The following is a 25,225-nucleotide window of genomic DNA, read 5'->3' as shown; positions in this document are numbered from 1 at the left end:
AGACAGGAAACAAAGGACCTGCCTGAAGTTCAGGAAGTAGTGCAGCTGTGCATAAAGCCCATAGGATGACGCTAAATACAGGTGTAAACAGGGTCTAAAACGTTTTGAGCTTGTCCACTTTCGAACGATTCCAGAGGTAGTCAAAAACGCATTCGATCGGATTGCTTTCGTAGCGTAAACGCTCATGTGGTCGAAAGCGTTCGAACAGCCGAGAAAAGACCGTCTGCTCTCCACATACTGACCTGATGAGAAAACATTCTGGGAAGTGCGCTAGCCAGACTGGATTTAAACTTTGTCGGCTGAAGACCCAAGTTTTGATGAAAAATGTACCATGCATAATGTTCTCTCATCATTCCTGATTTCTAACACACACTCACAGGTCATATGTAAATTGCATTAACTTATTTTGTCCATTAGATCAGGATCAGGATCAGGATCAGGATCAGGATCATAAATCAGGGCAGAAGTGGATGAAAGTGGACAAAAGAGATGGATTAAAACAACAGGTGTAAACGAGTATGTGTCTTCCTCGTCTACGTGTGATCCATTCAACCAAATTGCATCTTAATACCAGGTTTAAACAGGGCCACTGTCTACCCTCACCTGGAAAAAAGGTTCACTCGCCACTGTGGGAGTTTTTTGGATTTGGTAAAAAGAGGGGGTGTTAGAAACCCCAGTCTGCAGGAAATGCCATTAAATTAGTTTTGTGCGCTTTATTTGGACAGTTAGTCTCCGCCTCCCTATAGTCTCATATTTTGACTGATAGCAAACCAAATTTCTATAGACATCTATTGTTATTGTGAGTACTTAGGCCACAAAAATAAATCTGACATTGTGACAGGCCTAATAATAAACATTATTTACATATAACCCACACAACAAAGATTAAAGACTTGATGTCAGGACATTAAAATCAGAAATGAGGAGTGTAGTGAAAACCTGATATTGTGACAGCCCAATAGAATTTTTTTTTTTTTTTTAATGAGCAATTTTATTTTTAATTTAAATATGACCCTTTCCTTTCTTTGTGAGATTCAACAAAAATAAATGTCAATGTAAGGTCATTAGAATCAGAGAAGAGAAGTAAAATGCAGTAAAAATGTTTATTTATTAATTTAGATTGCCATAGATTCATGTAATTACACTGTTTTAGTTTTTCAAAACGTCTTTGTTCATGTATCTGTGTCAGGCCATTCATCTTGTCATATCACACATGAGTAAAGCTTGAGGAGGTAAAATCTAAGGCACTTTATTGTGGCTGTTTACAAAGACACTCTGTATCTTTCAGCTCTCTAAAAGTCACTTTGGAGTTAGGCAATTTTAACAATGTTTAAGTAGTAAAACTCTCAATTTCGTTAATGTACACTAATCATCATCATTCAGGCTCAAAATGCATTTAACTTGCTGGTTTGTAGTGGGATAAGTCTAATGTCAAAGTCAGACATCCTAGTGGAGTTTCATCTTTCATCCCGTTGGCTTTGTGTTGTTGTTTTGGTTGTTAAATTGGGAGTGCACATCATCAACTAAGAATAACACATTAAAAGAATAATTCACTCTCACTGTCTCATGTATTGCATATTAGATAATTAGTTTGTCATTGCCAAGATACAGCTTGTGCTTTCTAGTAGGCTACCAAATCGAAGAAACCTCTTCAAATGCAATGCTATAAATATGAATAATGTAAATGCAAAAGAAGTGTCTACATGCTAGCAGAACTAATCTGAGTGGTTTCTGTCGCAATATTGCGCTAACACTGCGCGCGGTCACATGTTAGAAGATGACCAGGTAGGTTCAGGCTACCTTCTCTTCTTCGTCTCAAAGGGATATCCTGCCTTCTTCAAAAGCACTGTACAGCTCCTCGTTCACAAGCTCGTAACGGCCTGCTCTGGAGTTCAGAAAGTAGATCTGGTCAGTTGTGAGCCGTGGATCGTATCCTTCCCTCTGCAATCTGGTCTTTTGAATTTTAAATGTTCCTGTGAAAGGGTAAGAGCAGGAAATCAATTCACAGCATACACACCATTTTTTAAATATTTGAGAAAAACAATGGGTCTTTATCAATCAGATTAACCATCATATGGCTATTGTGGCCAGTTAGATTCAAAATGTAAAAAAAAAAATCACTAGAAATTACAATGAATAAGAATAAACACAATGCACAATTATATTTAATCATTTATTTCATGCTCATCAATGGCAAAACATAGTAATTAACAAAAATGAAATTTTTATTAAAACATTTTCAATTTCAGTGAACACTTTTGATTGATGCTGCAAACAAATGACTAAATCAGTTCTTCAAATTCTTTGAAACGCAGTTTAAACTGATTCACGTAAGTGAATCAAAACTAATCAACTCTAACATTACGTTTGCAAGTGCAACACTGTACACTTGTTTCCAACACTGTAATTTAAAAAAACTAATTGCAACTATTTACCTAGCTATTCTGACTTTTTTTTCTCAGAATCAAAAGTTTATAGCTCAAAATTGTGAGAAATAGTCAAAATTAAAAAGTCCTGAATTATGAGTTAACTCTCAAATGTGAGGGTCAGAATTGAGATAACTCACAAATGTGGGAAAAAGAGTCCAGAGTTATGAGATAACTCATAAAGAGTCCCAAATTATGAGATAACTCACAAATGTGAGAAAAAGAGTCCTAAATTATAAGGTAATAAGTCCCAAATTGAGATAATAAATTGTAAGATAAAAAGTCAGTGACCTTATTTATTTTTTATTCTGGGGCAGAAACAAGCCTCAGTATCACTTTATTTTACAGTGTCCTTGTTATATAGGTTACCTGTAATTACTATAGTAATAACAGTAAATTATGTGTAATTACAAGCAACTAACCCTAAACCAAACCCTAACCCCAATTATATAGTAAATAGATGTAGTTAATTAATATTACGCAGTACTTAAATGTATGCTTACACTGTAGCAATGACAAGTCTAACCCAAGCGTTCATACATTAACCCTTTCCCCGCCAGCATTTAAAAAATAAATAAATTGCCAGCCACCACCAACATTTTTGATCAATTCTTACAAAAATGTAATGGCCCCCAGAATATTTTTTGGTATAAATATCTGCAATATATCAGAAGAAAGAACATAGCCTCTGCTTTAAAAAATAAATAAATCATGGATTCCTTTTTATCAACACTTGTGTGTAAGTTTCATAAAAAAAGCAACATTTTCAGAAAATCGTCAAAATCTACAACATGCATAAGCAATGCTTTTATCGATTGTTCCTGCTCATTTTCGCCTGTGTTTTGATCCGGAGATTCTGTACTCTTTCAGAAGGTGCGTAATATGCGCCCCTTACCGTATAACAGTGGAAACATGGAAAGCCGTAAAATTCCGTCAATGGAGTTACTCTGTCCGGAAGGAGTTAATCATTGATATTCACAAAGTTGCTTAGCTTTACATCTCTAGAAAAACTACAGTGCATATATGGCTAAATACTCAATATATTGCCCAATCCAGGCAGTATGAGTTTTGGGGATCTTTCCTCACCTGTGGTATCTACACATGGGGAGATGCGTAGAAATATTGGCCGTGCGTATGGAGGAAGAGCTTGCTGAACTTCTCTGAGGAAAGAATTACAGTTAAAGCTTCCGGTTGAGTCAGCGATGGCAGCCATTCCAGCTTTTCCCTCCACACCTATACAAACACACACGTTTACATGTGTATATGGGGACACCAGAGGATTAGACTTTGGAATTATGGGTCCTTGGAAATTTAGGACAAAAGCTGCTTTGTCTGTCTTACCTGGTACGTTTACTCCAAACACTGCTACATCAATCTGTCCCAACAGGGTGCTCAGTGTTCCTTCCACTTCAGTGGTGGAGACGTTCTCACCTTTCCAACGAAACGTGTCACCACTCCGGTCCCGGAAGTACATGTATCCAAGCTCATCCATAACTAAAACATCACCTGAGAGACACCATACCAACCAAATAAGTTTACTGAGTAGTGCATGTTATATTGTGGTTGCATTTGTGAGTTTTGTCTTGCAGTCTAAAACCATCCACAATATTTACATCCACGCTGTTAGAAAATATTAGACACTGCCACTTCTTTGCAGTGTATTAAAGGTGCACCTGACAGATAAGCAGAGTCATTTTTCCTGAACACATTGTAGGCGATCTTCTTCCTGGTGGCATCCTGACTAGCGTATCCATCAAACCGACGCAGAGGATCCTGCTGATTAATTCTCCCCACCAACAGCCCAGGCTCTCCTGTGAGCGGAAGACAATACATGAAGAGAAAGACCAATGATACGGGCACAAAAGACATCTCTGAGAGGAAAATGACTATTAATTCATTTAAATTAATTGTTATTGCAGTAAAATGCCAACAACTTTTTACTTGATAAGTGTGCGTGAGCTATCTTTATTTAAAATGCATGCCATTTGCTGTGATATTTTATGTAATGCATTGATATTCATAGATTTTAAAGTGTCCAAATACATATTGAGGCCACCAAATATTAGACTTAGACCAAATCTAAAATTGATGTAAATTTTACACTGCATGACGACATGTTCAGCATATAAATTTGAGTTTTTGGCTCTGAACGCACCAGGTCGGCAAGACACACACAGTCCCTGCTTGTCTCGAACCAGTTCCATGGTTTCCTCGTTCACTTTCACCAGTCGGATGGGGTACACATTAGGAAGAATGCGACTGTTAAACCCACAAGATCCAACCTGCCGTGTTGAGAGTGAGTTTTTAACCATTCGTTTAACTGTAACAACTGACATAAATCAATATTTAACGTTCTCAGAACAACACTGATATCTGACCTTGCCGTCCATATTGGCAATGCTGCAGTTGCACTCGGTGGCTCCATAGAACTCGCCAATCTGTTTTACTCCAAAGCGCTCCACGAACGCCTCCCACACGCTCGGCCGCAGCCCGTTCCCCACAGCCAAACGCACCCGGTGCTGTCGCTCCGTGGGCCGCACAGGCTGGGACAGCAAGTAACGGCAAATCTCGCCTATGTACTGCACAACCTGGAAGAGAGGGAAAAAACAGACTGTTGTGAGAGTAAGAACGACACACTCTTGTATTTATTAGTGAATTTATTCACTCATAACACTGAATCATTAAAGATGCTTTTAAGTGACATCATGCTCCGGGATATATTAATTTATTTAATGCGCATTAACTCTTTCCCCAGAATTTACCGTCATTTATGACACAACAGTTCACCGGCATTGACAGAATTATCCGGCAATCCATGTTTTCACTGTTATACGGATACATTTTCTGAAAGATATTCTGGGGGCCATGAAACTTTTGTGAAAGCAAACAAAAATGCTGGCGCTGGCTCGCAACTTAAAAAAAACATTGGCGGGGAAAGGGTTAAAATGCACTTCATATAAACAATGACTTGACATTAAACATCAAAATCTATTTTAATCTAGAATTTGAAAATATAAGGTCAACATGCCTTTTAGAAATATCAAATACATACCATTTTATTTTAAGTTAGTTCAGTGTCAAATGGCCAAGTTAGAGAAAACATTGATTTTCATGATTCAAAGCAACTTTCCAACTGAAAACTTGTTTTGAAAAAGATGTGTACACTCTCGTCTCAGCCTGAGACGTCACACCCACGGAGAGTTGGCTGAACATCTGATGCATATGGCACATGAAATGGGAAACCCTTCAGAACTTTCGAAGTCAACATCTGATTGGCTGAATTCTACAGGATTTCCGGGAGACGCTCTTTAACGTCCGCCTGGAACTAAAGCCACCCTGACCCTCTTAGAAGGAGAAAACTGTTGTGTTTCCAACTTTGACAATGAGTGCTTATCAGGATCAACTAAAACACTGAATTTTCAAAAGTATGTGAAGTTCACAGCATGGACTCTTTAAAAGGTCAGGCCTTAGTTATATGTGGAAATAAATCTGACATGAATCGCATACGAGCATTTGCGTCTGCCATGCAAGCGGATAGATCAGATTTTCTCGTCAATGCGGAGTAGTACATCATTGAAAAAGCGACGGTGGCGAATGACGTACCAACCACAGCGATTACAACAGCGATAATTTCTACATTCCCCCAGGCTGCAACTAGGGCTTTAAGACCTTTAAAGATGGTGCGGAAAGCAAAAGCTTGTATCATCATTTCATCTGTGTCCATTGTAAATCACGCCGTTTTTACCTCCTTTTAAGCCTAAGCTTGTCAGGGTCACTTCATCTAGCTTGGGTTGTTTCGCCAAGTGCATAGTGTAAATGGAGATATCAGATATGGGAAGAGTATTATTTTCCAAGCCTGGCCAACCCTTTGCAAGAACTTGGAAGGACCCCGGAGTGATCTAATTTTATTAGTTGTGCGCCCTCTCACATCAATTATGGAAGCGGATATTTAGCAGCATATGTCTGTAAACATGAAAGAAAAGACGCTGACATCGCAGCTGGACAATTCATTCTTGTGTTCGGTTCTCTCAAACTGCTTGTTGCCATTAAAAAGTGGAGAGATATGCTTCAAGCAGATGTTTGCACAACGTTCTTCAATGAATGATCTATGGTCTATTATTGATACTGACTTTTTTGACGCCCCAGATGATACTGAAAAAACAAACTGTGATTGGTTGCTTTTCATGTCAATCAGAAGGCCTCTGGGTGGTCCTTGACCAGTGAAAGCTGCTATAGTGTCCAGATCTTCTGCAGTTAGTCTGACGGTCTGGCTACATGAGACTATGTACACTCAGATGTAAGGGAATATGAATTACTCAAAGCAAATTTTTGTTGAAAATGGTATATAGGCTTTTAAAAGACCATATGAAACTAATGCAAATGTAAAATTTTCAATTGATCCTCATCTTGGGCATTCTTAGGGGGCATTTACACAAACTTTTAATGCGTTTTGGCCATTCATTTACCTGACAACGGTGTTGTGGGGGCCTGAAAACGCAAACCTTTGAAAATGGGTTTTAAAGTGCAAGTTTTTGAAAACGTTACTGCTATCATCTCTGTGTAAACTACAAATTTATAAACTACAAAAACTATGAATTTGGGACGGTGAAGTCACAACGCATGCGTATTGTGTGTTCAATCTAGAGGTGCATAGTGTTTCTTTACAAAGTGACATGGCCTGGCATGAATAATGATCCATGTGATCGGGGATCGTTTTGACTATGGTGTCGTCTGTACGTGAAAAACGCAAAGGAAAAACGTTTCCATTTTTAGTACACTGTTGTCGTGCAAATGTACCCTTATTTGCCATTAATGACCCAAATGTAAGTGACTTACAGTGCAGTTATGTTTGATACAGTCTTCCCAGAAGCGACTTGCTGAGAACTTCTTCTTGACCACCACAGTTATACCGTGAATCAGACACTGGCCCACACCCATAATATTACCTGTTAATGAGTAAATCCAACAGATGTTGAGCTATTTGTGAAATCTGCAACAGTATGTTTAATTTGAAACCAACAATATCTAACAGCTTAAAACTTATTTATAGAAATACATAGAGCCTATGAGGTCAGGAGCATCATGTCTGTGATATGCACAACACACCTGCTGAGTGGTAGAGGGGTAAACAGTCATAGATGATGTCGTCTGGCCGCATGCGAAAAGAATGGTACCCGAAAGCAGCAATCCTGTAATACCTAGGAAATAGAAGTAGTTTAATAAAAGCTTGTTTCATTTCTAAGGAAAGCTGTAAGATTGTGTCGTGGCTGCGAGCAGGTTACCGACTGTGCACCACTATAGCAGCTTTAGGGAGTCCAGTGGTGCCAGAAGTGTAGATATAGAACAAACGATCTGTATGAGAAAGGGAAAACGTGATGTGACATGGGTGATGCTTGGACTACTAGTTTAATGGTTACTGTCTAGTGTGCAGTGCATTATTCAGCAAGGATGCGTTAAATTGATTAAAAGTGACAGCAAAGATATTTATAACGTTACAAATAACTATTATTAAACCATAAAATATTAAACGGCACAAACTAGCATACCCATACCCATCATTTTCAATTTTAATAATATTTCACAATATTACTGTTTTTACTGTATATTTTGATCAAATAAATGCAGCCTTAGTGAGTATAAGATATTAAAAAAACAAACATTTTGAAAACATTTGAATGATATGACAATTTCTTAATGTTTATTATTTGGTTAATTATTTATAATCCTTTATAATGCAATTAGATATCTGAAAAACTTGAAATAAAGTAACCTTTATTTAAGTAACCTTAAAGGTGCAGTGTGTGATTTTTAGCGGCTTCTAGTGATGAGGTTATGAATTGCAACATTGCAAAAGTTATGGTGGCGGACAGGAAAAGATGTCATCGTCTGAGACAGCAGAGAGTAGCCAGTTAAGCAATCTTTACAAAGGTTTCTTTACAAAGATACATTAAGAAATGATGTTTACTTTATTATTCAGTAAAACTTTATGTTATTGCAAATATTATTGTTACTTGTTCATTATTGTGTCAGTGTTTTATTCGCTGACTTTAGCTAGCTTCCTTGCACGAAGAACAACATAGAAATGAAACGCGTTTGTCCGTTTAGGGCTACTGTAGAAACATGTCGGCACATTTCAATGTACGGGGACCCGCAGTATGTATATAGATAGAAATGGCTCATTCTAAGGTAATACAAACATAACGATTCATTATATAAGGTCTTTATACACCACTGAAACCATAGTTATGTATATGCTATTGCATTTCTGTCAACAGATCCCCCTAAATATCACACAATGCACCTTTAAATAAAGCATATTGGCATAAAATAAATAGCATTTTAGCTTTTGCTGTAGTATTGAAAATTGTATTGACAATTGTAAAATTTCATTATTAATATCAACCACTGGAATTTTGATGACATTCCTAGTGCACAATATACATACTACATCACTTAGTAGTTGGATATTCTGTGTTGGCTATGCTGAACATAGTAAAAATACGTTATTCTGACATTCCTAAATATTTCTTTACCCATATTTTCTGCCCTTTCTTTCTCGTTCTCAATCACACGCTTGTCTTCAAAAAGATGACCTTCTCTTATCATCAAAAGAGCTTTTAACAGAACTGAAGACCACTTGATTAATCACCATCACTTCAAAAGAGTGGACACCATTTATTTGAGCTAATATATCTCTGAGACTAAAAATCGAATTAATTTGCTACTCAAAGTTATGTCTGATTCAGGGCTATTACACAAATAAACCAGACCCACTGCCAGCAGCACAATATGAAGTGTTCTTATAACGTCTTGTGTAATAGTCAATCCACCATATTTGTAATGAATAGGCTAGTCTGAGGATTAATGCAATCAAGGAGAAGTGGAACACACTCTTATTCCTAGGGAGGACACTAAAAAATACTTTACACACTAATAACTGACAATAAACACAACTAGTAGCCCTCAGGATCAACATATAGACAAGGTTTACAAATCATTCTAATAACTGCCCTAAAGCCTGTCCTTCATATGGACACAAAACCAATGGTCTAGAAGTTTCTTTTTTAACTTACCTCCATAAAAACTTCCATAATGGCCCACAACACAAAGTTTTGCTACAAAACTGCAGCAGCAGAGATCATAAAAGCACAAGATGTGAAATGAATGTAACACTCCAGTGCGCTGATGGTCAAAGTGAGGTGAAATTACAAATACTTGAGCCGTCCATCAAGGACCTCTCGCAATGAGCCTCTCTACAGCAGGAATGTCAAACTCATTTTAATTTTGGAGAGCTGGATTACAATAAACTTCAGCTTATGAAGGCCATTATTTTAATTGGTTACACTTAATGAATGGGTCATTGAATCATTCACTTAAACAATTTGTTAAAAAATGCAGTCATTCATTAACTAAACTACTGTGTGTTGCTAGGATACGTGCAATGGTTCAACATAAAGGGAATGCATGGACTCGCTCAATGCATTTTTTATTTGATTTTTGCAAAGTTAGAGATATTCTCAATGATGTCAGTGCTCATATAACAACAGCCCAAACCCATAAAATAAATTAAATCTTTCCACATGCCAACTTAGGCCCTGTTTACACCTGGCATTAAGATGCGTTTTGGTCGATCGGATCACAAGTAGACGAGGGAGACACATCCTTTTTTACACCTGGTGTTTTAATCTGTCTCTTTTGTCCACTTTCAACCACTTCTTTCCTGATTTCTTTGAGGGGAGGGTCTATGGGCGTTTTTTTCCAGATCTTTAGATCTAATGGACAAAAATAAACTCACACAATTTACATATGAACACAACCAAAGAAAAGAGAAAACCATACGGAGAGCATCAGCTTTCATTTCTGTTCTGACACAACTTGGGTCTTCAGCCGACAAAGTTTAAATCCCGTCTGGCTAGTGCGCTTCCTATAATGTTTACTCATCAGGTCAGTAGGCGGAGCGTAGGCATCTTTTGCAGCTGTTCGAAAACATTCAACCACACGTTTACACTACAAAAGGAATCCGGTCTAATGTGTTTTCGGCTACCTCTGGAAGTGTTCGAAAGTGGACAAGCTCAAAAACATTTTAGACCACTTGTCGCCCACTTGTAATCGACCAAAACGCATCTTAATACCAGGAGTAAACAGGGCCTTAGACTCCTCCACGAGCCGTATCCGACCCATGGTCTGCGTGTTTGACACCTCTGCTCTACAAGTAAACCCTCGTATTTCTCTGAATCTCACCGTTGAAGCCCTTGGAGACAGTGCAGGGTGGTGGGTGTCGAGGGGCAGATGCCAGAATGGAGTCAATGGGCTGACATTTCAGAGCGGCCATCTGGTCTGGGCTGAGGTCTCCCGTGCTGAACCGCACCATGGTCTCACTCAAGGAAGAACTCACTTCTGACAGGGCTACATACACACAGGGAGGCATGTGCATTTAGTTGCTTGGTCCTGATCAAAGAGTCAAAAGCCGCTTTCCGACCGGAGGAACCTTTTCACAGTTCCTAGAACTATTGGCTAAAGTACCCGGATGTCGGCGTGTTCGCACCGCAGGAACTAGGAACGATTTTAGTTCTAGGAACTCCATTTGTAGGAACTAATTTAGGTCCTACTTCAGAGTAGGGTCTAAACCAGCACTATAGGAACTACTCGTGACGTTAGTGTACGCTGATTGACCGAACGCACGCAGAACACCAGCACCCGCCATTTTTAAAACAGCTAGAATGTAAACACACAGATTATAGCCTATATATTTACTCCATAAACTAACTATACAAACATGGAAAACAGTGATAGATGGGTCTCTAAACCTTTATGCTGAAGAGAAAACCCAACGCAACTTTGAGGGGACCAAGCCAAACATGATTATGTTTATCTGCCCAGCTAACAACACTGGACATCAACCACACGGCGTAGGCTAATAACCTTTTTTTCATATACTGTCTACTTTCTATAACAGTTCTATCTAATAACATATTAAACAGTACTGTTAGACAGATCGCTAACTAATAAACAGAGAATGCGAGCATTGTTTGCTCTGGCGTTCTCAGCGCCGCCAAAATAAAGGTCCGCCGCGCTGTCAAAATAAAAGTCACCGTGCTTGCGTCACTCCCTTACCCCTCCTACCAGTTCCTATGGCCACTTGGCCAGTGCGAACGCAAACAGCGAAACCGAGTTTGGGGAAGAGTAGCTCCTAGAACTGTTTAGAAGTGGACAGTTCCTAGAACTAAGTTCCTATAACTACTTGGTCGGAAAGCGGCTAAAGAGAAGGTTTTCGACTCACCGTCTGCTAGCTCTGCTCCAAACACCATCCCTCGGGATGCTGACACACCCACGCAGTGCAGGAGCGAATCCTTTCGGAGGTTGAAGTTAATGAGCGCAGCCTCCACACCGACTTTGGCCAGGCCAAGCCAGAGCGCCACTTGGAGCGGCCGGCTCTCCATGAAGAGCGCCACCACATCTCCTGAGGTCCAGCCCTGGCTCAGTGCCCAATGGGCCACAGCATTGGAGATCTGATCTAACTGGCAGAAAGTCCACGTTTCCCCAGTGGCTTCATACACAAGCGCAGGCTTGTCTGGGTGTTTAGCCACGGTTTGTGCAAAGATGGAGGGTATGGTGTTTCGGTGACGGATATGATGCCATAGCGCCAGTTTGACCCTCAGCAGCACATAAAGCCCACTGATGGACAAGAAGAGGAATAATCAGTTATTCACACCTGCTGAAAATATTATATGTGAAGCATTAGTCACTTAAGTAATTTTTTGTAGCTCTCATTTCAATATTCAAAGTCATTCCTTAATATGTGCCACGCCAGATCCATTGTTAATGAAGTTGCTGTCACGTTTAACTTTGTTCAGGAAATTTTCATGCACGAAATCAACAGGAATCAACACAATTCGGAATATTGTGAGGACCAAGTATTTCCCCATGAAAATTCTGCAGCAAGTACCGTTGGTTGCAGAACCATTGGTTCGCCGCATCGGTTGTGCTTCATTCAACACTACACTATTGAAAATAGACTACATAAACAAGAAAGAAAATACACTTTATTTCCCTTAAAAATGTTCTACCATGACTGCCCCTTGACAGCCGTTCTCACGAGTCTCGTAACCAAATGAAAATTCAGGAATGAGATAGGAAAGATTTGATTTGTCAGATTTGACAACAAACAGTTGGCATGAAACGGACGTTCCGACAGACAGCATTTCTGAGTGAAACTGCTATTGAAAAAAAAAAAAAAAATTAGGACAGGGCTTGACATTATCCATTAGTTGTTATTTGGATTGTGAACGTTGAGTGTGTGAATAGTCATTTGATTTCAAGCCGACTTTCAATTTCGAAGTTTCACAAAAAAAAAACAGGTTTCATACAGATTTGGTAGACACGATAAAGAGCCTACTGTTCTAAAAATTGTTCTAAATAAAAAAAGAAGAGCAAAGTCCACACCACAACTATAACAATAACTATAACTATAAACAATATTGTTGGAATCACTTTCAGAATGATTTTATCCAGCTGATGAACAATAAAAACATTGACAGCCAATCAGAATCAATCCTTCTTTGAGCTCGAGGATGTGATGCAATGCCATTGTGCGCTGGTGTGGAGGCTAATATTGTTATCTTTCTTGATGTAAAAAGGCCTTGAATGAAGACAGTAATCAAATTTTTTTCGGCAAACTATTCCCTAAAGTTGGAATAGCCTGAGGCGGTTGTAAGAGGCGGAGTTTAAGCAGATGAAACGATTGGAGAAGTCTGCCAAAAGCCACCAGAAAGAAGTCTGCCATTTCAATGGAGTTATGACATTTTGTCACCATGAAATGAAAATGGACAATTCTTTTTTAAATAATACTGCAGTATTTATAATAAAGTATTTATCCGTGCTCCATGCATGATTTATTTTTTAATTAATGTGTCATCTTTAATCAACATAACTTCCCATCCCACTTGCAGGTCATCTCTTCTCTGCTGATTTGTTTACTTGAGAAAGGGTGAGATAACCTGTCACTCACATGAGATCCACCAATAGCACACCACAACCATCCAATCAATTGCTGATAAACAAAATAAAGTCCCGCCCTAAATTTTTTCTTGTTTGAGAAGCAGTTTCACTCGGATTTATGAAACAATAGAGAAGAAAATAGTAACTATCGCAACTTCCGTTTAAACATTACAAAGTCATTTAAAAAAAAAAAAAATGCACAGATGAAAAGATCACAATAAGATAAATACATTTAGAAAATAGAATTTGCATTTCATGGTGACTTTAACTTTTAAGAAAGCAGAATTTGTATGATATCCAAAATATCAGTCACTCACTTGATGTCTCTTTTAGCCGTACGAACAACCACATACAGGTACCGCCAGCCTCCTGTTCCTAAGTAAACACCCAGACCTGCTGCGAGGCTCCAGGACCAAGATGCCCCAAACAGACGGAGCAGGCCCAGAGAACCGAAGGACAGGGAGCCACTCGCCACATAGTGCATCCTGAAACAGGTACATGATGCAGCACATTACTTCTCAAACACAGCAGCGATTGGAAGTCATCACTTAAAATATCAAGTTAGTTATGACATAGGCTACGGTCTACTGAATGTTTATGGTGGTATCATAAAATAATAAAACAGTGATGAAACCTTACCTATGGTAGACAAATATAGTTCAGCCAGCCCTGATCTGTCAAGACATGGGACGACCTTGCTGTGCAGTTAGAGGTTGACTGACCACAGTTATGTCCAAACTAGACCCCTGTGAAAGTTAACACGAGCGTCCGAGAACACAGAGCAGGGGGAACTTGCTTTGCTAGTCCGTTATATGCAGAAGTACACGAAGTTACTCGGGAAATATTTTCACTTCATGTGCAGCACGTTTTTGACAAACTATGTGTTTGCTATTAACATCCACTGGCTGTTTGCACTTTGCAGGCAACAACATGTCATGAAGCCGGAGTTGGTGAGAAAGCTTTTCAAAATGGCTGAAAGAGGCTGTTTTTCACAATAAAAGTGTAAAAGTCGTCGTGTTTTCGTCATTGATGCTGTTAAAAATGTATGTTTTTTATTATTATTATTATTTATCATTACGTACTCAAATAACACAGACACGCGGGTAATTCCGTGACTTTATATATATAAAAAAATCAGTCATAAACGTTTTTTTTTATGAACAGGTGACATCACTGTAACTTTCATGGACATACTGTTGAATGAATACATAGACACTTGCAAACCCTCAAAAACGTAACCCTGTTAACAATTTATCGCCAAGTATTAAAGTTACCTACTTGATACCTATTTATTATTGTAGCTACACACACACACACACACACACACACACACGCAAACAACAGTGGCTGTTTTAGCCTATAAAAATATTTTTAATAGAGCATATCCTGTCCATTAAAAGTACTGTATCATATAATTCAGATGTTTTACCAGTGACATTATTTTTTTGTGGGGGTCTTGTATTTTTCCTAAGTCAATACAGGTAGACTGAGATGAATGGACATGCACAAAGATTTCTTTGCTTTCTCCGTGTACTATGGGGTCTTTGGTTGTAGGCTAACTATAGTATTTTGATGGTTACTATATGATAAAAAAAAAAAATTACAAATAAGGTCAACCCTTGTGAAAATGAAGTAGGCTACACGTTAGCAAACATTGGAATGTTTAAATTGTACTGACAAGCATTCATGGTAAACTAAACTATACTTTAATGTCATTTCTATTGAAACATGTATGTTATGAATTTAAATACTTTTTTATTTAGGCTACACATTTGTAATGATGAAGTTAAAATATTGTAATGTCATTACATGTTCAGTGGTGGGCAAAATTATTAGAACACCTGACAGATCTGAAAATATTGACTTTTTTTGCCTTCAAAACATGATTTCATTTCATAATGTTCATGAAACATGCAGATGGATAAATTATGGATATTTAGCCACTTTTACCTTTAATATTTGGTATGTCCTCCTTTTGCAGCAATTACACCAGCACACCTCTCTGGCATAGTGTCAATATACTGTATTTCCTATAAGAAGTTCAACACTAATGGTATCCCATGCCTTCTGCAACTGAAGCCAAAGGCTTGAATGTACAATAGATCTGTTCTGTCCAGTTTATTTCCAAAATAAAATTTTCCCAAATTTGCTCGATGGTGTTGAGGTCCAGACTTTGACGGGGCCAGTCCAACATTTTCAATGCTCCAGCAGATTCCTTCCGTCGCAGGTAGTTCCGACAGTTAGAAGAATGTTTAGGGTCATTGTCCTCTTGGAAAATAACAACTGAAACCTCTTAAATATGCAAAGTGTTCTAATAATTTTGTCCAACACTGTATGTGCTTTAGTATGTTAGTCAACACATTAAAATAAGTGTACTTTAAATCACAGCACAAGATTATTAAAACATAATGATTTAAAATGTACTTTCAAATAAAATGTTTAATTTGACATTATTTAAAAAGTGCACTTTAAAAAAAAAGTATATTTAAGTGTGCTAAGACATATAGTCATGAAAGTGTACTTTCTTTCAATACACTTCGACCCTGTTTAGACCTGGTATTAAGATTCGCTTTGGTCGAACGGATCACAAGAAGGCGAGGCAGACACAAACTTGTTTACACCTGTTGTTTTAATCCATATCTTTTGTCCACTAATGTTCCCACATCAGGTCAGTATGCGGAGAGTAGGCGGTCTTTTGTGTCTGTTCGAACACATTCGACCACAGAAGCGGTTACACTACAAAAGCAATCCGATCGAATGCGTTTTCGACTACCTCTGGGAGTGGTTGAAAGTAGACAAGCTCGAAACATTTTAGACCCTGTTTACACCTGTATTTAGCGTCGTCCACTTGTGAAAGAAAAATCCTTTTGAGACTTTACGTATGTACACATTCAATCAGTTAAGCGCACTTCTTTTCACTTCTTAATCACACAAATTCTTTATAAATATTTGATTTCATATATTTTTGGTTAATGACCCCACGTAAACATATTCGAAGTTAGTGAAAACAAATGTGTAATCAGTGTAAACTCATTTGTTTTCTGTGCGAGTCTCTGTCGAAGCTGCTCTGTGTGAACACGGCTCTGTCCGGTTGCAGCAGCCGAAGAACTCTGCGCAGAACCGCTCGCCGCAGGAGGATGTAAACCCACGGATCCAGAATCTGGTTCCAGCTAGCCAAGCGCAGAGCCAAGAGGAACAGCCTCTCACACTGACGCACCGGTCTGCTGATTCCTTTATAAAACCTGCCAATGGATATGAGTATGTAAATCTGTGAAATGAAGAGGAAAACAGTCAAAAAGTCCAGAAACACAAATGCAGTGAAACACAATCAAATCCACAACACCTCACTCACAAGAAAGGGACTCCAGCAGACGCAGGAAACCACTGTTATCCCGGCCAGCTGAGTCATCATTTCCACATCCAGGGAATGCAGAGACGAAAATGAAAAGGATCCATGTTTCCGAGCAGCTTTTAACTTAACACATCGGTCCTTAAACCTTGCCTGGAGCAATTTCAGCCCGCTTATAGTATTAGACACAACTGAGACGCTCAATGTTACAAGCCCCAGAATGGAAAAAGCCAAAGCAAGGTTGGCGTCGGCGATGGAAAGAGGACCGTTCACAGGTAAGAAACACCAGGTGCCGGGAAACTGTGGTTTGTAGTTGCCCACTTTCAGCAAAGGGAGTCCCGCCAAAGTGAGAGCCGTGGAGGCGATCAGGAGCACGGTGAGGCGGACGCGTGTCATGGTGACGACCGCCGGGTGCAGGAGAGGTTTCGTGATGCCTATGCAGCGCTCCACTGCCATCGCACTGCCCAGCAGCAGCGGGCAAAGGCCGAAAAACACCATGCAAGCTCCAAATAGTTTGCAGTAAACCTGAGGAGGCTCCACTGCTACTGCCGCCCCATGATGCTTCACCCTTTCAAGATGGAGGTGAAGTGCAAAAGCGCCTGTGATCAGGTGACCTGCCAGGTCGCTCAGAAGCAGGGCTGAAGCCAGCAGGAGGAACGGCGCTTTGGCCCGTCGGCGGAAGCAGGCGTAAGAATGGGCTAGGATCACTAGAGCGGTTAGGTTTGAGAGGGCACCGAGGGTCATGGTGAAGTAGGACATCCCAAACGCTGGTGGGTTAACCAGAGCAGGAGTTGTTGAGTTTAGTTTTTGGCTGTCAGGACAGAGAGTTGTGAGATTATATTCAGAGTGCTGGCATAAAACGGGGAAGGAAGAGGCGAAAGGAATATCCATGGTGTGGCTGAAGGACACCTTAAATCCTTAAAGGTGAGGGTCTTTGATGAAAGTTTCTCTCCAGGGATGCTCCTGCTGGGAGCTTGATTGTAACCGTGGTCTGTAAGAATGGATTCATCTACTATTGCTGTAAGCAAAATCATTCAGAGAGAGCAATTCAGACTAAATATTCACTTCTGTAGTCTACATTAACATTCAAGACTGGAATCTTGCTTGAGGAAAACTCTGGCATCCTTACATAGCAAAATGAGGCTGGCTCAGTAGAAATAAATATTGCTGACAGGAAGACACAACTGAACAAGCCGCTTGGCATAACAATTGAATTATAATTGAATAATTATAGAATTTAATAATTTTTAATACAAATGTGACATTGAAAATATGTTAACAGTTATTTGGAAAACACTTACATTCAACCCATTGCCAGATGAATTTACCTTGACACCAGAGTTATTTTAGTATCATTAATACACTTCTTGTTAGTATTTAAAAAAAATGTTTATATATGTATATGTGTGTGCGTGTGTGTGTATATGTACTATATCAGATCAACAGTAATGCATTTAAATACAAAATGAAAGGTAATAAATAAGAATACACAAAGAACAAGACAATAAAGCATTATTACACTGAGAGCGTATAATCACAACGATGTTATGAACAAGCTACTTAAAGAGAACACGATTCTTTTATGATTTTTATTATTCAATAGTATTTTATAAAAGTAAGTTCTTTATATACTTCTTCATTTCAGATTTCTAATTTATTTTGTTTTATTTTTGTACTGTTGAATTTGCTCATCCAATTATTTATTTGAGGATGCAATGACTTCATTGCCTGAAAACACCCCTGCTACAAACAGAAATAATTATTACTAAATGAAGGCAAATAATTGAGGGCAAAATAAATAAATATTGTCATTTTTACTGTTTGCTGCATTATGGGCAAAGTGTTGTTGCTATTTATGGAATTAATTAAAACTTTTCTGTTTTCAGTTAAAACGGTTTTGTGTGAGCGGCCTCTAAGTTGATAATTAATGATTTTTACAACGGATGTGAATCAATCAAAAACTTACTTTAGCTGGAAAATAACTTTTTTTCTAGAGCTGTTGTAAAGCCAAAACAATCTCTGTTACTTTAATTTCCTATTAACACTGTAAAGCTGCTTTGAAACAATCTATATTGTTAAAAGCGCTAAATGGTCACTTGACTTGACTGGAATTAAGGCTATTTGCCAGGATGAAAAATGATCTTCTCACACGGGTCAATCTTGTAAGAATATAGCCAGCGTATCTCTCCTTTTTCCACTTCTGCCGTACCAAAAATCCCTTCATTTATCTTCCTCTCCCTCCAGCAACACTGTCACCCTCTGCTCACTTAATTCACGCCTTTGTGTTGTCCTCTCTCCTGAATCTGTTTGCTAGCATTAGATTTGTTCTGTTATGTTCACACAGTGGTGTACACAACAAAATGTGTTGTTTTTAACTAGCTGTTCTGACCCATGAAATCAACTTCCATTATAGGCCTATACTTTAAAATGACTGAATCAACCAGATTGATTTATGTGCCAACTAGCAGAGACTTTTATCAAAAGCGACTTACAAATGAGAATCAGAAGCATTTTAGATTACCTGACATACTTATTTTACAACAATGTTAACATTTTTAAATCTTAACTTACAAATCTTAACTTAAATCTTAACTTATTTTTAAATCTTAAATCACAAACAATGTTTTGAATGCAAGCTCATGAAACGTCTTGTTGAGTGCAGTTTTTTCTTTCTGTTTTGACTTATTTCCACAGCGTCAAAGCCAATAAACCTTGATTTTCCACTATTGCTATAGCTAGAATCAGTTGGTATTTATAATTTAGCAGGAGGGGGCATTCTTATTCTAGAAAGCATTTTATTGGACAAAAATTTGGATTTGTAAATATAGTCCAAAATGAGTCATCAATATTTGTGGTCCGTTTCCTGGGAGAAAGACTGTAAACTGTAAAGGTTTATCTGTTTAAAGTTCACTAGCACTAGCAACTACAGACATGAACAAAAAGCTCCCATTTTGATTGCCCTGTTCTTAAAAACACCCCCTTACGAAAATTAACCATGGTTTTAATGTGGTAAAATTGTAATAAAAAGTTTAAAAAAAAAGTTTTTTGGCAGATTGATTACCATTTGTATATCCTCAGTTTTACTACAAATACCATGGTTAAACTACGGTTAGTGTAGCAAAACCATGGTTAATTTGTGGTGACCATGGTTTAACTACAATAATTTTTTTTGTAGTAAAACCATGATTCATTTTCGTAAGGGCTGGAATTAAGGTGCGGTCACATTTGTTTGAATTTGAGTTTTGAAAATCCAGTCTTTTCAATAGGTATCCACGCAATCAGTTATTGCAACAGTTTTGTTTTTCACAGATTCACCACAATGACCAACAGAAAGCTGCTTGGTTTGAAAGTGTTTCTGCGTGAGCGGTGCTTCTATTGACAATATACCGCAAAATTTTGCTAATGTGACCACACCTTTACAGTGACAAAATTACTTGTGTCACAGTATTTTCCTTAAATGCTGTGCACTCTTGTCCAACAGCTGCTGACTGCCATAGGTTCTCCATCGGAAACTCAAAAATTATGTTTTTTTTTTCTTTCAGACAGACAAAGATGGGATAATATCTCATGGTGGTGAGGTGTACTCACTCTCAGAAAATGGACTTGAGAGGCAGACTCTGTCTATCTTTCAGTCTTTCTTCTTTACCACTATATGCTGCCCCACAATGCCCCAAAATGAAACCGCTGAGGCTGTAATGGAGTAATCAGTGCGCCTCTCGAAACCCTGCAAATTGTTATTTTGTTAAAGTTCCCTACTAGCCTGGCTAACGTCAGACCTCGTCTCATTGAGACGTGGTCTGGGAACCACATGTTCATTTTCTCGTATTTGAGGCGTGGTTTACGAATGCCCAGAGCTGTTTATTGGGCGCTACGAATGTCTATCAAATGCGCCTGTATGTAGCTCATAGCCAATCGTTTCAATTATACCAGATGACGTATGTAGAGTGACAGAAATTCGACGAGGAAGAAGACGATGGGTCAGAGATTTTTTTTTTCAAAATAAACTTGCGTTCTAAACTACTTAGAACACTATCTAAGGCTACATCGAAAGGTAACTTCGCGTCTGATGCCATGTTGGATCCATAGATATAAACAAACTGCTTCGGTGTGTCGCATAGACTTCGTCATCGTCTTGCTGCTCCCTCCCCGTTCTGTGATTGGTCCACTCAGTAGGAAATATCAGTTTACATTTCCAAACATTCTTTTTGCCATTAATTGTAATAATCCAGTGAGATTTGTGTATGCACAAGGAGTCTGACAACAGCCGGTATGATCTGATCTCACCATCATCGAGTCCGTCTGTGATCACATGAAGAAACAGAAAAAACTGAGACAGACTAAATCCAGAAGAACTGCGGGAACGTCTCCAAGATGCTTGAAGAAACCTTCCTGCAAAGCTACCTGAAAAACTATGCGCAAGTGTTCCTGGACAAAAGCCGTTTTAAACGCAAAGGGTCGTTACACCATATATTGATTTGAATTAGTTAATAGAAGTTAAATCATAAATAAATTCAATTTATGATTTTATTTTTGAAAGCATTCCCACTTTACAGCATTTTAACACAAGTGCCAGTACTTTTCACAGTACTGCTTTGCTGATAGGTTTTCTTCAAGAATCTTGGAGACGTTCCCGCAGTTCTTCTGGATTTAGTTTGTCTCAGTTTTTTCTGTTTCTTCATGTAATCACAGACGGACTCGATGATGGTGAGATCAGATCATACCGGCTGTTGTCAGATTCCTTGTGCATACACAAATCTCACTGGATTATTACAATTAATGGCAAAAAGAATGTTTGGAAATGTAAACTGATATTTCCTACTGACACACAACAGCAAAAGATATAAATAACTGACTTAAAACCAGTCTGACTAAAAACTTAGAAAAGATTCTAACTTTTTTTTTTGGGGGGGGGGGGGGGGGGGTATTAACATGCCTAAGACTTTTGCACAGTACTGTATATCAGAAGACTGACAAAATGCAGCTATTTCCTTTGTGAGAAAATGTGAGGACAGGACTGTGTTAAAGGAAGCCAGTATGACCATATCAGGTCACTGAGCCCAGTCCGTCTGTGAGGAATTTCAAGAACATTTCACTCAATGCCGTCGCATTTTTTAAAATGTATTTTATGACCCTTTAAAACATTTTGATAGGTTTTGGCATTGCTTTCTCAAATTGAACCAGAGACGCTCAACACTGGAAGGACCATATTTTTGTTGTTGTTTCCTTCATACTTTGATTAACAATATAATACAGAATCTGAATGTGCTCTGTTTTCAATCCTGTCAGATTCCCAATTATGAGAAGAACAGAAATCAACTTTGAGACAAATCGAATAAATGTAGCTCTCATGATATCAGCATGATGGGTGTTGATGGTAATTACAGTCATAGATAGTCATTAAATCACATCATAAATGGTAAAAATTGTATTCCACATTTACATATTTGCATTCAAAAAGCCTCACCAAGATGCTGTGCATGTATGAAATGAAGGGCTAAAACAGAAGAAGAGGTGTGCTTGACTCACCCAGCGTCCCAGTGTTTGTCCTGTATATATCAGCGACAGCAGCACTTCTCCCATGTGCTTCAGACAGCTCTCTACCTCTGATCACTCCACAGTCGTGGAGCACTTCAGCCCTCTCTCTCTCTCTCCCACACCCTCATCTCTCTTTCTCTCTCTCCTTTCTCCATATTCTACCTTAACCTTGAAAAGCATCCAAATTTTCTTTAGAAACACACAATCCTCAAGCTGTTCATTGCTGAGGTTACATATAATTTATTTTAGATACTGAGTGTGCAAAGTTCAATTGTGGTATACATTATATATACTTTTGAGCAAATTAAATATCTAAACATCTGCTGTCAATAACTGAGCTGCAATCCAATTTTGCTCCTGAGAGAACAAGATGTTAAAAGTCTTCGCCCACGGCATGGAGCACCTGTGGATTGAAATTGCCAATACAGAGACACTCATAATGACAGTGATTTCCCCAGCTTATTTGATTATGTGTGCATTCCCTTCTGAGATAAATGGTATTGCTTCTTTTCTCAAAAAATACACACTTTTTTTTTTTTTTAAGTTTCATATTTAATAACATAATATTCATAATAATAGCCACTCCTCAACCGTCAGATATTAAAACGAACTAAAATATAATTGGTTGCTTAAAAACAAGATGATTCAAATGCCTTTGGTTCTCAACTGGGAAACATGAGCTGCATGTCTGTTCTGACTGGGTCACTCCTCCAGCAGGGAAGAACAATTCTAAATGTGCATAATAAAAAGCACAACACAGGATTACCAAGTTATAAAAGAAAATGTTGATTTTTGCCAGCTGTCACTAGGAAAAAACTAGCCAAACTGGCATATGGCATAATAGACCGGTTGTGTTATCTCCTCAAAAACAGCAATTAAAACTATTTCTTTTTTCTTTCTTTTTTAAAAATATAAATATTGATGAATAAAACATAATGTTTCAAAATAAATTGATTTGATTTTGAATTAACTTTTTGAAGTAAGTTAAATTTACAGTTTTATTACAATTTTGAGGTAACATTTACTTCAGCATATGTTTAAATAATAAAGGCCTACCTTTCATTACCTCTGAAGTATTTATAGCCTATACACTCACGTGTATTATTTTTGTGATTGGACCAGTCGATGTGGGACCATTGTAAACATCCTCCTAATATTTATTTTATTCTTTCTTTTGTTTTGTTTTGGACTTTTTAACTTTGGGAGCATTGAGGTTTTTTTTTTTTTTTTTTTTCTGAGTAAGCTAATCTCCACCACAGATAGTCTAGTCCTTTAGGCAATTATAAAGTTCATAATGGAAGACAGAGAGAATTTTTTTTAAGATAAGCCTTCTCCAGTTGATCTGTCTCTGTTTCTCTGTTCATTCATTTCGAGTCCAATTATCTTCACTGTTATTTCTTTTTCACTGCTCAGTGAATTTCAGCAGTGAGGGGATCACAAAGCCGAACGTGCACATTATTATAATGCAGAGAGATGCATTTTAATAATGTCGGGTTCGGCTTTGTGATCCCCTCACTGCTGAAGTGTTGATGCCTAATGACTATTGAAGCAGATCTTGAACCATCTCATGCTTCTTTCTGTAGAGAACATTTTCTTGAATGACAGTTTAAATGTATGATAAATTACCTGGTTCCTCTGACTTGGTGGATAGAAAGTCAAAGTGACCTGGACCAACCCATTCTCACTCCCAAGGTGTCAAAAACTGAAGCAAGTCAAGCCCCTCTGCGTCACTCTATGGACGAATTGGGAACTCCATTGCTTGCAATGGGAAACCTGTGGGGTCAACAACAGACACAAAATTTATCAGTAGGAAATTGCGCTGAAGAAGTCTCATTCCGAACACATCACGATATTTGGCATCAGTTCACTTGTGCCAGATGTTGGTAAGTAGTCATACATAAGCTGTCCTTATATTTGTTATAATGTCTTTTCTGTTTGTCAATATTAATCAGATTAGCTCCTTCATGTTCAGTCACTGAATAGATCTGTCATTCCATGGAGGCTTTGCGTTTCATTGCTTTCTTTCAACACCTTACTAACCTACAGTGATTTAACAATGCCTGTCACGTGACGTGCTGACCTTCAATCAGTTGATCATGTTCATATCAGGTTCAAAGTAGTACAATTAGTTCCAAAGTGGTATTTGTAGTAGAAGCACAGTAAAAACAACTCTTACCTTTTTATATACCTTTTACACATACCTTTTAACCTCAGTAACCTTAGTTTTACTGTTATGGGTGTAGTAAAGGACAGTAATCACAAAACTTACCATGCTTTTACCACATTATTAGTAGTTTTAATGTGATATTTGTTGTAAATGCAGAGCAACCACAACACTTACCATGCTTTTACCACAGTAACCTTAGTTGTACTGTGATAGGTGTAGTAAAAGGATAGTAACCACAAAACTTACCATGCTTTTACCTCAGTATTGGTAGTTTAAAAGTGATATTTGTTGTAAATGAATAGTAATTAATAAGCCGGGGGTGCTTGACCATGCTTCAGTTTTTGGCGCCTTGGGAGTGAGAATGGGTTGCCTGAACAGTATGATTTCTGCCATCAACAGTGTGTTCGCAAACTTAATTTTTTACAGAGAAGCTGCTTATTTGATTCATTATCCTAAACATTACAAAATTATACACAATAATTATAGAATTATTCAAAATGATAAAAAGACAAATGCAATTAGTTAATATAGGATACTGTTTACATTCAGGTCTATTCTGTATTGTTTTATTTTAGCAATGTGGTGTAAATAGCAGTATATAAATCCTGGTGTAAACAGTCATGTATACTAGCACCCTACATTTGTCAATATTAGCTAGCTAGCTAGCCAGCTATTTAGCCTGCTTAACTACCATAGTACGATGCATCGTTGATGAAATCAACTATACGCAACTGTTTCCCAAAACCATAT

The 25,225-nt window shown here is 38.2% G+C and overlaps 2 protein-coding genes across 4 annotated transcripts; both read right to left on the bottom strand.

Moving 5' to 3' along the window:
* Positions 1-1,089: 1,089 nt before the first annotated feature.
* On the bottom strand, positions 1,090-14,395 carry slc27a1a (solute carrier family 27 member 1a). Of its 2 annotated transcripts, XM_079868659.1 has the most exons (14): positions 14,064-14,395; positions 13,742-13,909; positions 11,707-12,101; positions 10,668-10,832; positions 7,709-7,778; positions 7,533-7,624; positions 7,263-7,372; positions 4,805-5,014; positions 4,582-4,708; positions 4,100-4,237; positions 3,768-3,932; positions 3,513-3,659; positions 1,801-1,973; positions 1,090-1,523 (listed from the first exon to the last, which is right to left on the bottom strand). In XM_079868659.1, the coding sequence occupies exons 2-13, from the start codon at positions 13,906-13,908 to the stop codon at positions 1,816-1,818; spliced, it is 1,944 nt and encodes a 647-aa protein (XP_079724785.1). In that variant the 5' UTR covers position 13,909; positions 14,064-14,395; the 3' UTR covers positions 1,090-1,523; positions 1,801-1,815. The 2 variants fall into 2 exon arrangements, with proteins under 2 accessions (XP_079724785.1, XP_079724784.1); XM_079868658.1 differs by having other exon boundaries at positions 1,090-1,973.
* Positions 14,396-15,921: 1,526 nt separating this feature from the next.
* On the bottom strand, positions 15,922-24,763 carry ptger1c (prostaglandin E receptor 1c (subtype EP1)). 2 transcript variants are annotated; one of them, XM_079894013.1, is made up of 5 exons: positions 24,722-24,763; positions 23,935-24,081; positions 22,296-22,476; positions 16,777-17,791; positions 15,922-16,692 (listed from the first exon to the last, which is right to left on the bottom strand). In XM_079894013.1, exons 4-5 carry the CDS (start codon positions 17,662-17,664, stop codon positions 16,444-16,446), a joined length of 1,137 nt encoding a protein of 378 aa, XP_079750139.1. In that variant the 5' UTR covers positions 17,665-17,791; positions 22,296-22,476; positions 23,935-24,081; positions 24,722-24,763; the 3' UTR covers positions 15,922-16,443. The 2 variants fall into 2 exon arrangements, with proteins under 2 accessions (XP_079750139.1, XP_079750140.1); XM_079894014.1 differs by lacking the exon at positions 24,722-24,763 and having other exon boundaries at positions 22,300-22,476; positions 23,935-24,330.
* Positions 24,764-25,225: the final 462 nt, after the last annotated feature.

The sequence above is a fragment of the Squalius cephalus genome (assembly GCF_949319135.1).
Source record: "Squalius cephalus genome assembly, chromosome: 1".
In the NCBI taxonomy this organism is placed as follows: domain Eukaryota; kingdom Metazoa; phylum Chordata; class Actinopteri; order Cypriniformes; family Leuciscidae; genus Squalius; species Squalius cephalus.
Note: the sequence above shows the minus strand (reverse complement) of the source record. Positions and strands in the feature narration are given on the sequence as shown.